Source organism: Nerophis ophidion, linkage group LG26, assembly GCF_033978795.1.
Source record: "Nerophis ophidion isolate RoL-2023_Sa linkage group LG26, RoL_Noph_v1.0, whole genome shotgun sequence".
NCBI lineage: Eukaryota > Metazoa > Chordata > Actinopteri > Syngnathiformes > Syngnathidae > Nerophis > Nerophis ophidion.
Window position 1 is genome coordinate 1865717 of NC_084636.1, and position 15288 is coordinate 1881004.

Consider the following 15288-nt stretch of genomic DNA (forward strand, 5'->3'; position numbering starts at 1 on the left):
TTATATTTGACAATAACAAAAGATGATTTAATCCCATGTTATATTTGACAATAACAAAAGATGATTTAACCCCATGTTATATTTGACAATAACAAAAGATGATTTAATCCCATGTTATATTTGACAATAACAAAAGATGATTTAATCCCGTTATATTTTACAATAACAACGTTATATTTGACAATAACAAAAGATGATTTATTCACATGTTATATTTGATAATAACAAAAGATTATTTAATCCCATGTTATATTTGACAATAACAAAAGATGATTAAATCCCATGTTATATTTGACAATTACAAAAGATGATTTAATCCCATGTTATATTTGACAATAACAAAAGATGATTTAATCCCATGTTATATTTGACAATAACAAAAGATGATTTAATCCCATGTTATATTTGACAATAACAAAAGATGATTTGATCCCATGTTATATTTGACAATAACAAAAGATGATTTAATCCCATGTTATATTTGACAATAACAAAAGATGATTTAATCCCATGTTATATTTGACAATAACAAAAGATGATTTAATCCCATGTTATATTTGACAATAACAAAAGATGATTTAATCCCATGTTATATTTGACAATAACAAAAGATGATTTAATCCCATGTTATATTTGACAATAACAAAAGATGATTTAATCCCATGTTATATTTGACAATAACAAAAGATGATTTAATCCCATGTTATATTTGACAATAACAAAAGATGATTTAATCCCATGTTATATTTGACAATAACAAAAGATGATTTAATCCCATGTTATATTTGACAATAACAAAAGATGATTTAATCCCATGTTATATTTGACAATAACAAAAGATGATTTAATCCCATGTTATATTTGACAATAACAAAAGATGATTTAATCCCATGTTATATTTGACAATAACAAAAGATGATTTAATCCCATGTTATATTTGACAATAACAAAAGATGATTTAATCCCATGTTATATTTGACAATAACAAAAGAGGATTTAATCCCATGTTATATTTGACAATAACAATGACAATAACAAAAGATGATTTATTCCCTTGTTATATTTGACAATAACAAAAGATGATTTAATCCCATGTTATATTTGACAATAACAAAAGATGATTTAATCCCATGTTATATTTGACAATAACAAAAGATGATTAAATCCCATGTTATATTTGACAATAACAAAAGATGATTTAATCCCATGTTATATTTGACAATAACAAAAGATGATTAAATCCCATGTTATATTTGACAATAACAAAATATGATTTAATCCCGTGTTATATTTGACAATTACAATGACAATAACAAAAGATGATTTATTCCCTTGTTATATTTGACAATAACAAAAGATGATTTAATCCCATGTTATATTTGACAATTACAATGACAATAACAAAAGATGATTTATTCCCTTGTTATATTTGACAATAACAAAAGATGATTAAATCCCATGTTATATTTGACAATTACAAAAGATGATTAAATCCCATGTTATATTTGACAATAACAAAAGATGATTTAATCCCATGTTATATTTGACAATAAAAAAAGATGATTTAATCCCATGTTATATTTGACAATAACAAAAGATGATTTAATCCCATGTTATATTTGACAATAACAAAAGATGATTTAATCCCATGTTATATTTGACAATAACAAAAGATGATTTAATCCCATGTTGTATTTGACAATAACAAAAGATGATTAAATCCCATGTTATATTTGACAATAACAAAAGATGATTTAATCCCATGTTATATTTGACAATAACAAAAAATGATTTAATCCCATGTTATATTTGACAATAACAAAATATGATTTAATCCCACGTTATATTTGACAATAACAAAAGATGATATAATCCCATGTTATATTTGACAATAACAAAAGAGGATTTAATCCCATGTTATATTTGACAATAACAAAAGATGATTTAATCCCATGTTATATTTGACAATAACAAAAGATGATTTAATCCCATGTTATATTTGACAATAACAAAAGATGATTTAATCCCATGTTATATTTGACAATAACAAAAAATGATTTAATCCCATGTTATATTTGACAATAACAAAAGATGATTTAATCCCATGTTATATTTGACAATAACAAAAGATGATTTAATCCCATGTTATATTTGACAATAACAAAAGATGATTTAATCCCATGTTATATTTGACAATAACAAAAGATGATTAAATCCCATGTTATATTTGACAATAACAAAAGATGATTTAATCCCATGTTATATTTGACAATAACAAAAGATGATTTAATCCCATGTTATATTTGACAATAACAAAAGATGATTAAATCCCATGTTATATTTGACAATAACAAAAGATGATTTAATCCCATGTTATATTTGACAATAACAAAAGATGATTTAATCCCATGTTATATTTGACAATAACAAAAGATGATTTAATCCCATGTTGTATTTGACAATAACAAAAGATGATTAAATCCCATGTTATATTTGACAATAACAAAAGATGATTTAATCCCATGTTATATTTGACAATTACAAAAGATGATTTAATCCCATGTTATATTTGACAATAACAAAAGATGATTTAATCCCATGTTATATTTGACAATAACAAAAGATGATTTAATCCCATGTTATATTTGACAATAACAAAAGATGATTTAATCCCATGTTATATTTGACAATAACAAAAGATGATTTAATCCCATGTTATATTTGACAATAACAAAAGATGATTTAATCCCATGTTATATTTGACAATAACAAAAGATGATTTAATCCCATGTTATATTTGACAATAACAAAAGATGATTTAATCCCATGTTATATTTGACAATAACAAAAGATGATTTAATCCCATGTTATATTTGACAATTACAAAAGATGATTAAATCCCATGTTATATTTGACAATAACAAAAGATGATTTAATCCCATGTTATATTTGACAATAACAAAAGATGATTAAATCCCATGTTATATTTGACAATAACAAAAGATGATTTAATCCCATGTTATATTTGACAATAACAAAAAATGATTTAATCCCATGTTTGACAATAACAAAAAATGATTTAATCCCACGTTATATTTGACAATAACAAAATATGATTTAATCCCATGTTATATTTGACAATAACAAAAGATGATTTAATCCCATGTTATATTTGACAATAACAAAAAATGATTTAATCCCATGTTATATTTGACAATAACAAAAGATGATTTAATCCCATGTTATATTTGACAATAACAAAAGATGATTAAATCCCATGTTATATTTGACAATAACAAAAAATGATTTAATCCCATGTTATATTTGACAATAACAAAAGATGATTTAATCCCATGTTATATTTGACAATAACAAAAGATGATTTAATCCCATGTTATATTTGACAATAACAAAAGATGATTAAATCCCATGTTATATTTGACAATGACAAAACATGATTTAATCCCATGTTATATTTGACAATAACAAAAGATGATTAAATCCCATGTTATATTTGACAATAACAAAAGATGATTAAATCCCATGTTATATTTGACAATAACAAAAGATGATTAAATCCCATGTTATATTTGACAATAACAAAACATGATTTAATCCCATGTTATATTTGACAATAACAAAAGATGATTTATTCCCATGTTATATTTGACAATAACAAAAGATGATTTAATACCATGTTATATTTGACAATAACAAAAGCTGATTAAATCCCATGTTATATTTGACAATAACAAAAGATGATTTAATCCCATGTTATATTTGACAATAACAAAAGATGATTTAATCCCATGTTATATTTGACAATAACAAAAGATGATTTAATCCCATGTTATATTTGACAATAACAAAAGATGATTTAATCCCATGTTATATTTGACAATAACAAAACATGATTTAATCCCATGTTATATTTGACAATAACAAAAGATGATTTATTCCCATGTTATATTTGACAATAACAAAAGATGATTTAATCCCATGTTATATTTGACAATAACAAAAGATGATTAAATCCCATGTTATATTTGACAATAACAAAAGATCATTTAATCCCATGTTATATTTGACAATAACAAAAAATGATTTAATCCCATGTTATATTTGACAATAACAAAAGATGATTTAATCCCATGTTATATTTGACAATAACAAAAGATGATTTAATCCCATGTTATATTTGACAATAACAAAAGATGATTAAATCCCATGTTATATTTGACAATAACAAAACATGATTTAATCCCATGTTATATTTGACAATAACAAAAGATGATTTAATCCCATGTTATATTTGACAATAACAAAAGATGATTTAATCCCATGTTATATTTGACAATAACAAAAGATGATTTAATCCCATGTTATATTTGACAATAACAAAAGATGATTTAATCCCATGTTATATTTGAGATGCGTGGTAGAGGGGCGGAAGAGCTGTGGATTTCTGACGTCATGTTCTGTGCTTCATATTTCACCTTGTTTGAATTTAGTGATCATTTTCTTTTTTAATTTCAGTCCAGTGTCTTTCATGTTAACAAAGGAAGGAGCCCACACAACAACACTTGTGTGTGTGTGTGTGTGTCAGGGAGAAGTACACTCTGGAGCAGGACATCAGGGAGGCAGAAGAGTCCATCAGGCATAAGAGTGCTGAGGTGCAGGTCAGTGTCCTCCCCGCTTTTTTCCTCCTCCTACGATGTCGTCAGCATGACTTAGTTTTCCTCCCGGCTGTCCAGGACATGCAGAACGAGCTGGACCGAGAGACGGCGTGTCTGCAGGAGCTGGAGGCGCAGAAACAGGACGCCCAGGACCGCCTGGAGGAGATGGACCAGCAGAAACACAAACTGGAGGACATGCTGAATGAAGTCCAGATGAAATGTCAGGAGGAGTCTCAGATGGTAGGAAAGGAACATGGACCTCGTGGAGAAGTCTCCACACGAGCTCCGACGGAGGTTAGGAGTTTCTTTTCTTCATGTCCTCCAGATCTCAACACTCCAGAGTCAGATCCACTCTCAGGAGTCGGACCTGCAGAACCAGGAGGAGGAGCTGAGCCGGGCCAAGGCCGACCTGGGCCGGCTGCAACAGGAGGAGGACCAGCTGGAGCAGAGTCTGGCGGCGGGCAAGATCCAACTGGAGACCATCATCAAGTCCCTGAAGGCTACGCAGGACGAGATCAACCAGGTTGGCAGCAGGGGGCGCCATCGCGCCAGGACAACACCCGAACCACCTGTGCTCCTGTGATCCTCAGGCACGCAGTAAGTTGTCCCAAATCCAGGACAGCCAACAGGAAGTCTCCAAAAGCATCGAACAGTACAACAGCACCCTGAACGGGACCCACGGCGGCAGCATGACCAACCTGGCCGACATGAGCGAGGGGTTCAGCGATAGAGAAAACGGAGCCTTCAGCACGTCTTCCCAGGTAGGGGATCACCGCCCGGGTTCTTCAATGTCAACATGACGTCTTTGCTTCCTCACGCAGGAGGATCCATTCAAAGTCAAGCCCTCAGTCTTCAACAACCAGCCTCAAGAACTTCACACCGACCCCTTCCACTCCGAGGACCCTTTCAGGGCCGACCCTTTCAAAGGTTCCCCAGCCTCCACCTCTTCTTCTCCTCCTCCTCTCCTCTCCCCACTGACCTCTCTTTTAGCAGAGCATGCACTGCAAAAAGTCAGGGTTCAAAAACAAGGAAAAAAAATACAAAAATGGGGGGTATTTTATTTGAAGATAGCAAAATGATTTGCCAATAGAACAAGAAATGTTGGCTTTTCCAAAACAAGTCAAATGAGCTAACTTCAATGAACCCAAAAATACCTTAAAATAAGTACATTCTCACTAATAACTGTACCACTATATGAGTACTGTAATTTTTGGAGCATAAGTCGTTCCGGAGTATAAGTCGCATTTTTTGGGGGGAAATTTATTTGATAAAACCCGACAGCAAGAATAGACATTTGAAAGGCAATTTAAACTAAATAAAGAATAGTGAAGAACATGCTGAATAAGTGTAGGTTATATGAGGCATAAATAAGCAACTGCTATGTTAACCTAACATATTATGGTAAGAGTCATTCAAATAACTATAACATATAGAACATGCTATACCTTTACCAAACTATCTCTCACTCCTAATCCATAAATCCCATGAAATCTTATACGTCTAGTCTCTTACGTGAATGAGATAAATAATATGATTTGATATTTACAGTAATGTGTTAATAATTTCACACATAAGTCTCCTGAGTATAAGTCACACACCCGGCCAAACTATGAAAAAAACTGCGACTTATAGTCCGAAAAATACGGTATATAAATGATAAATAAATGGGTTGTACTTGTATAGCGCTTTTCTACCTTCAAGGTACTCAAAGCGCTTTGACACTACTTCCACATTCACACACACATTCACACACTGATGGAGGGAGCTGCCATGCAAGGCGCCAACTAGCACCCATCAGGAGCAAGGGTGAAGTGTCTTGCTCAGGACACAACGGACGTGACGAGGTTGGTTCTAGGTGGGATTTGAACCAGTGACCCTCGGGTTGCGCACGGCCACTCTTCCACTGCGCCACGCCGTCCCTATATATAAGTCGCACTGGAGTATAAGTCGCATTTTTGGAGGAAATTTATTTGATAAAATCCAACAGCAAGAATAGACATTTGAAAGGCAATTTAAAATAAATAAAGAATAGTGAAGAACAGGCTGAATAAGTGTAGGTTATATGAGGCATAAATAAGCAACCTAACATATTATGGTAAGAGTCATTCAAATGATGAACGAATGAATGAATGAACCAACCATCAAGCATTTTGTGTACAGATGATACATATTTAACAATCATACACATTTACACACAAAAAGAATGACGGAAAAAGGAATATGCTGAAGCCAAAGCTTATATTTGCCTATTCTATACCCTCACTGAAAATTAGATTGCCTGGAACATCAACGTTCAATAAATCAATGGGATGTTTATAATTTTCAATTATTTCACCTCTCAAGGTTTTTTTAACGCGTAACAAAGAAGTACACGTCTCCAACTCATCACTGAGCTTCTGCCACCATTTAACTCCTAAAACTGAAATACATTTGTATTTTATATTCCTTCTTACTTTACTTATTTCAATAATCAATATCCCCCGTAAATTATATTTTTCTCCTCTTAATGTAAATAAGCTAAGAATACAAGCTGGGAAGGCTGTTGTTCTTTACTCCAAACATCATGTCCATTGCTTTTAAAAACACAATATCTGAACATTAGAACACATTAGAACTCATAAATAATGGATTGGTATCTTTCATAGTAGCTCGCTTTGTCTATTATTCTAATCACCCTTTTTTGAAGTTGAATTATTGCCTCTATGTTTGTTTTATAAACATTTCCCTAAACTTCAACATAATATGTTAAATATGTAAAAATAAAAGAATAATATAACATATGCAGGCATTTCTCATTCAGCATGTGTCTTACTTTATACAGAATAGCAATGGATTTGGATGTTTTTCCCTCTTTATATTCATTATGCGCTTTCCAACATAATTTATGAATTAATTTAGTTGCATGTACTCAATTTCCACTAGATTTCATTTTAATTGTGCTTCATTTGTTCTTGCACCACTAAACACCATACATTTAGTTTTCTTATCATTTATTGATAACTTATTAATATCAAACTATAATAACTATAACATATAGAACATGCAATATGTTTACCAAACTGTGGCCAGCTAGCTTTTAGCCCGTGATTAACTTTTTTACTTTTCTTCATATCAGTAAGAGTAGCCTGCACTTTTCGCCAGCTCCATTACAAACTTCTGGCTAACTCCAAACTTTCTTTCTGCTGCTCGATTGCCGTTTTCTGCTGCATATTTCACTACTTCTAGCTTGTAACCTGCAGGATACCATTTCCTTTTCAACGCCATTTTTGTTTTCAGTTTTACCGCCAATGTGGAAATGATCAATTTTCCTTTTTTTTCACAATGCACTTCTGCCATGACCCACCCCCGCCTAATTGTTATAGGTTGATGTGTGTGTGTGTGTGTGTGTGTGTGTGTGTGTGTGTGTGTGTGTGTGTGTGTGTGTGTGTGTGTGTGTGTGTGTGTGCGTGCGTGCGTGCGTGCGTGCGTGCGTGCGTGCGTGCGTGCGTGCGTGCGTGCGTGCGTGCGTGCGTGCGTGCGTGCGTGCGTGCGTGCGTGCGTGCGTGCGTGCGTGTGAGACGTTTGCTGATATACGCCTAGTCTCTTACGTGAATGAGATAAATCATATTATTTGATAGTTTACGGTAATGTGTTAATATTTCACACATAAGTCGCAGCTCTGGCCAAACTATGAAAAAAACTGCAATTTATAATCTGAAAAATACAGTACTTGAAAAAAGTAGTTTTCTACCCGTGAGTGTTGATGACACAGCTTTGCAACACTTGATATTCTAGTTTCAAGCATGTTTTACTTAATATATCTCATCACATCTCAGCAACAAGCTGTAATATCTTACTGAGATTATTTAGGAGCAAAACACTTAAAACAAGTAAAGAAAATGATCTTATCAGACAGAAAATAAGCAAATATCAGCCTTATTTCCGATATTTGGTCTTACTTAGATTTCCCTTTTTGCATTGTGGTTGTTAGCTTCACTTCTTTCTTTTGTGTCTTCCTCCTCTGCTTGACTCCTTCTCCAGGTGACCCTTTCCAAAATGACCCCTTTGCAAAGCCGCCAGCAGCGCCTGCAGGTACTCACTCAGCTAGGCCTTCTGGGTCTTACCACCTTGCGGGACTGCACCATTAAATCACATTTCAATTTCGTCTCCCCACATTCATAAAAATATTTCATCCATCCATCTTCCTTCTCTTATCTGAGGTCGGGTGGCGGGGGCAGCAGCCTAAGCAGGGAAGCCCAGACTTCCCTCTCCCCAGCCACTTGGTCCAGCTCTTCCCGGGGGATCCCGAGGCGTTCTCAGTCCAGCCGGGAGACATAGTCTTCCCAACGTGTCCTGGGTCTTCCCCGTGGCCTCCTATTGATTGATTGATACTTTTATTAGTAGATTGCACAGTACAGTACATATTCCGTACAATTGACCACCAAATGGTAACACCCCAATAAGTTTTTCAACTTGTTTAAGTCGGGGTCCACCTTCATCAATTCACCGGTCGGACGTGCCCTAAACACCTCCCTAGGGAGGCATTCAGGTGGCATCCTGACCAGATGCCCGAACCACCTCATCTGGCTCCTCTCCATGTGGAGGAGCAGCGGCTTTAATTTGAGTTCCTCCCGGATGACAGAGCTTCTCACCCTATCTCTTTTTTTTTTTTTTTTTGCTATTTTTATTGTAACAGTTTTTGCGATAAACTGCTGTTTTTATTTTATTTTTAAGTACAGTAAAATTCAAGCAATTAGCTCTTTTTTTACCGTAAAATCTAATTTACAGTAAAATTATAGCGATTAACTTTTTTTTTAACAGTAAAATCTACGGTTGTGTTTCAATTGCATTACTGTAAATGGAAAAACACGCTATAATAAAATTATGATAACTGAGTTCTTTACCGTAAAATCTATGGAGGTTTTTACGGTGTATTACTGTAAATGGAAAACCCGCTGCCACTGTTATTTTTAAATACAAATTCTAGTGCTGAACTGCTTTTTTTTAACCGTGAAATCTACACATTTTTTTATAATGCATTACTGTTAATAGAAAAAACGCTACCATTGCTCAGTTTACTGTAAAATTTTGGCGATTAACTACTTGTTTTTTTTACTGTAAAATTTATGGATGGTTTTCTCACCCTATCTCTAAGGGAGAAACTCATTTGGGCCGCTTGTACCCGTGATCTTATCCTTTCGGTCATAACCCAAAGCTCATGACCATAGGTGAGGATGGGAACGTAGATCGACCGGTAAATTGAGAGCTTTGCCTTCCGGCTCAGCTCCTTCTTCACCGCAACCGATCGATACAGCGTCCGCATTACTGAAGACGCCGCACCGATCCGCCTGTCGATCTCACGATCCACTCTTCCCTCACTCGTGAACAAGACTCTGAGGTACTTGAACTCTTCCACTCGGGGCAGGGTCTCCTCCCCAACCCGGAGATGGCACTCCACCCTTTTCCAACGTATGGAAAAGGGTGGAATGGATGAAATGTATCGGGCCAATTATTACAATTTAAAAAAAACAAACGATGTAGGTCAGGGGTGTCCAAACTTTGTCCACTGAGGGCCGCACACTTAAAAATCAAAGCAAGCTGGGGCCATTTTGATATTTTTTATTGAAAAAACCAATACAATATATGTATAAAAAATATACATTTCGGCCTTCACTCAGATTTGATCTCAGGGACCCCAAAGGGTTTTGGTCCAAAAAATATTAAAAATGTGTCATTATTCAGTATTATTTTTTTATTATTATTCAAGTTTTAAATCTCCAGATCAACATTAGGTCTATCTGTCAATATAATGATTCTAAAGATTTAAGTTGTATGCTCTTTTTGTCAAAAAAAAAACTTTTTTATGGAAAAATCACGAAATATGCAATATTTTCACCCAATAATTTTTTTAAGTGGAATATTTAAGCTGCGATGAGGTGGCGACTTGTCCAGGGTGTACCCTGCCTTCCTCCCGATTTTAGCTGAGATAGGCGCCAGCGCCCCCATGCAACCCCAAAGGGAATAAGCGGTAGAAAATGGATGGATGGATGGAATATTTGAGATGATATAATAATTGGAGCATTAAAAAGGTCAATAACTCATAACACCATTGATTTTAATTCATTATTATTTTTTGAGCAATGACACTAAAATGATTGGGGATCCAAAAGGGTCCTACTCATTAAAGTGTTAGAAAATAAATTATACATGTTTTTTACTGCTTACTTTTAACACAATAATCTCGAGATCAACTTTTATTGTTGTTTGTGTTTTTTCTTTGTTCATTTTAGGCCCTTCTTTAAAAAAATAGCTTAGTTTTTTATATGGCAAACACATAATATGCAACATTTTCATCAAAAAATATCTCAAAGTGGAAAATTTAACGTGACGTAAATGGAGCCTTGAATATGTCAATAATTCATAATGACTTTGATTTTGATTCATTATTATTTTTTAAAGAAAGAAACAGCCTGCATGGCAGCTTTGTGTTATTAGAGTCAACATTGCAACATTTTCTTGTTACAGTTCACCCCTTTGCTCCTTTATATCACTTTTTACGTTTTAAAAATGTTTCAATCGTATTTTTAAAATGTGCCGTGGGGCCGTTAAAAAATGGCCCCCGGGTTGCACTTTGGACACCCCTGATGTAGGTGGATGCAAATTCCTGAGTTTGTATCAGGAAAACAGATGAGTCAGCATAGAAGTCAACAAAAAAGACGTCGACTAGAAGTCTGTATTTGACACAGCGCTAGTGTGCCTAATCAATAATCACTAAACTCAACAAATAAAGTCACAGAATTGGCCATTAAAACTAAATTTGCTGCTAAACGCAAAACATCAGGAAAATTGACATAAATCTAAATAAATGCTGTTATTGTGAGGAAAGGGAAGATTTGTTTGGGAAAATAATTTCCGGGACCGCTCATTCATCCCCGAAACACGACTTAAATGAAACAATGTGGAGACCGGGGCTTCACGGTGGCAGAGGGGTTAGTGCGTCTGCCTCACAATACGAAGTTCCTGCAGTCCTGGGTTCAAATCCAGGCTCGGGATCTTTCTGTGTGGAGTTTGCATGTTCTCCCCGTGAATGCGTGGGTTCCCTCCGGGTACTCCGGCTTCCTCCCACCTCCAAAGACATGCACCTGGGGATAGGCCCCTCCCACCTCCAAAGACATGCACCTGGGGATAGGCCCCTCCCACCTCCAAAGACATGCACCTGGGGATAGGCCCCTCCCACCTCCAAAGACATGCACCTGGGGATAGGTTAATTGGCAACACTAAATTGGCCCTAGTGTGTGAATGTGAGTGTGAATGTTGTCTGTCTATCTGTGTTGGCCCTGCGATGAGGTGGCGACTTGTCCAGGGTGTACCCTGCCTTCCGCCCGATTGTAGCTGAGATAGGCGCCAGCGCCCCCCGCGACCCCGAAAGGGAATAAGCGGTAGAAAATGGATGGATGGATGGATGGATGGATGTGGAGACCGCCACTTGATCAGTAATCAATCAATCAATCAATGTTTACTTTTATAGCCCTAAATCATGAGTGTTACCACATCCTCGGCTCAGATCCCACATCAGGGCAAGGAAAAACTCAACCCAATGGGACAATGAGAAACCATGGAGCAATAATAAACCATGCTCCCACAACTAGGGTTGCAGGGTATACCGGTACTAGTATAGTATTGTGGTACTAATGAATTGAAAACAGTACTATACTCTGTTTGAAAAGTACCGGTTTGCCATATTTAGATTTTTTTTATAGGCATGACGGCGTGTCATCGTGCTATTGCTGGTTTTAGGAGCAGAGGAGCATGTTGGGCAGCGCACACACACAGAGTACTTACAAGCAGACACAGTGTGTAGACAGAAAAGAGAGAATGGACGCGTTTTGGTGTAAAAAGTCAAGCTAAAGGTGAAGTTAAAACACTCTCAGGAAAAGCTGCTTTAAGACATGGCCAGCTAGCGGCTAACGTCCATCCACAGTGTTTTAGCTACTTCAAAATCACTAATCCTCATCTCCATGGTGACAAATAAAGTAAGCTTCTTACAAGTATCATTATCACTGCAGGACGAGGAATACCTAAACATGATTCACTACACAGCGTAGGAGGATACAATAGCTCACCGGCCTGACATCCACTGTAATGATACCAAGTACTGGAGTGTATCTAGTCGATACTACTATGATTACGTCAATATTTTTTGGTGTAAACGTTTATAAAAAATCATATTATGTTTGAAAAGTCAGTAAATACGTCCCTGGACACATGAGGACTTTGAACATGACCAAAGTATGATCCTGGAACTACTTGGTATCGGATCCATACCTAAATGTGTGGTATCATCCAACACTAAGCCAATCCTATAAACTTTATTTGTGTAGCACATTTTAAACAAAAGAAATGTTTCCAAAGTGCTGCACAATAATATTAAAAACAATTTTCAAATATTATCCTTGGCTCCACCAATGACTGAATGAAAAAAATTATTAGAAAAAATATAAAATCAATATGAAAATAAATATGATTAAAACTGATTTTAAAGGGTAAAACCAATTAAAACAATAAATAGAAATCAACATTTTAAAAACACAGAGGACCACACTACTTTACACTAATGTCAAGTACCAAAGAAGAGAAGAATAAGTGATTATTACATTTTAACAGAAGTGTAGATAAAACATGTTAAATGAGAAAATTAACAGTAAATGAACAAGTAGATTCATAATCAATTTTTACAGTTTGTCCTTTACAATGTTGTACCAATGGTGTAGCATGTCTAGATGCTGATTAAACAGTGTGATTATTGCACAGGTGTGGTTGGGCTGAAATGTCCATTCTGAAATGTGAAGTGAAGTGAATTATATTTATATAGCGCTTTTTTCAAGTGACTCAAAGCGCTTTACATAGTGAAACCCAATACCTAAGTTACATTTAAACCAGTGTGGGTGGCACTGGGAGCAGGTGGGTAAAGTGTCTTGCCCAAGGACACAATGGCAGTGACTAGGATGGCACAAGCGGGAATCGAACCTGCAACCCTCAAGTTGCTGGCACGGCCACTCTACCAACCGAGCTATGCCGCCCCATGTGCAGTTTTGCTTCATTATTCGTTTAAGTTAAGTAACAGTTAAAGTAGCAATGATAGTCAAACACACACACACACACACACACACACACACACACACACACACACACACACACACACACACACACACACACACACTAGGTGTGATGTAATGTGTCTTCTGCATTCGACCCATCCCCTTGTTCACCCCCCGGGAATCATTTTTGGTGATTCCAAGCCTCGATGCTGAGTGGCAAGCAGGGAGGTAACGGCTCCCATTTTAATAGTCTTTGTTATGACTCGGCCGGGGTTTGAACTCACAACCTACCCATCTCACTCTAACCCAGGGGTAGGGAACCTATGGCTCGCGAGCCAGATGTGGCTCTTTTGATGACTGCATCTGGCTCTCGAATAAATCTGAGCTGACATTGCTTAACATGATAAGTAATGAATAATTCCACTTGTAATAAGTGTTGAAAATAATGTTCAAAATATAAAACATTCTCATGCATTTTTAGTCCATCCATCCGTTTACTACCGCACCTGTTCAAGAAGTTGCGTTAAGAAGTTATTTATTTATTATTGGTTAGTGTGGGGCTTGTCCTCCTGGGGGTTCTTCAGACCACCAAGCACCAACATGAGAGCCTGTTTCAGGGTTACAATATTGTTTTCTTTTTCAATAAGTCCCTCAGTTGCTTTCCAGACATTGTCTTTTTCTCTTTTGTCCTCGCTCGCGCTCTAGCTCCAGCTCCAGCCCCAACCCCGTCTCTCCTCCTGGCTGCTGCTTATAACAGAGCGACAGGTGATTAGATAACAAGGCTCAGGTGGGCCATTTACGCAGCTCCCGCTGATTTCGAGGCCGGTCCTGGCACACCCCAGTTCGCAGCAGGCCCGCGGGCCACGCCCCCTCCACAGTTAGCTTCAGAATAACAGTGTTATTACAAAGAATAAGAGACCTTCTATACTCTAGAAATGTTGGTCTTACTTAAAAATGCACGCGTTTAGTTGTGTTCAGTGTTAAAAAAAATATTATATGGCTCTTACGGAAATACATTTTAAAATATTTAGCTTTTTGGCTCTCTCAGCCAAAAAGGTTCCCGACCCCTGCCCTAACCACTAGGCCACTTGTCGTGTCATTAATCGAGATTTCGATATCAATCAAAATAATCGTGATGATTATTTTGTCCTTGATCGCCCAGCCCTACAACCTCCGTGAGGAACGCTTCCTCGAGCGAGGTTTGACAGCACTTGTGGGTAAGATATTTTTGGTGACAGGTGTGTGAAGGCTCAGGTCCACTTCCTGCTGCTGCTGCCATGTTTCACTTCCCTGTGCTCCACTCGGAGGATCAGTGGCAGGAAAGAGTCTTCACCCACACGTCAAGCTGCAAGCTGCGGCACACCACTTCAGTTGTTTATCTACTGTGGTAATGTGCCTACCCACTCTCTGGGGCACTTCAAATGTAGGAGGGCCTACAACACGGGTGGTGCCCGTCCCAATATTTTGGTACCGCTACCAAAATGTATCTCGATACTTTGATATTTTCCCAAATAAATGGACCATTATTGTCTTTA

At 36.4% G+C, this 15288-nt stretch overlaps 1 protein-coding gene across 10 annotated transcripts in view; it reads left to right on the forward strand.

The window, feature by feature from the left end:
• eps15l1a (epidermal growth factor receptor pathway substrate 15-like 1a) overlaps positions 1–15288 on the forward strand; it is a 99170-nt gene that overhangs the window by 47513 nt on the left and 36369 nt on the right. For 6 of the 10 annotated variants that reach the window (XM_061888947.1, XM_061888948.1, XM_061888950.1 and 3 more), the window contains 6 exons: positions 4607–4679; positions 4755–4916; positions 5002–5199; positions 5267–5437; positions 5498–5603; positions 8697–8747. In XM_061888947.1, coding sequence (XP_061744931.1) covers positions 4607–4679; positions 4755–4916; positions 5002–5199; positions 5267–5437; positions 5498–5603; positions 8697–8747 — 761 coding nt within the window. The remainder of the gene's footprint in view (positions 1–4606; positions 4680–4754; positions 4917–5001; positions 5200–5266; positions 5438–5497; positions 5604–8696; positions 8748–15288) is intronic. The other 4 variants (XM_061888949.1, XM_061888951.1, XM_061888953.1 and 1 more) reach the window with 1 other exon arrangement.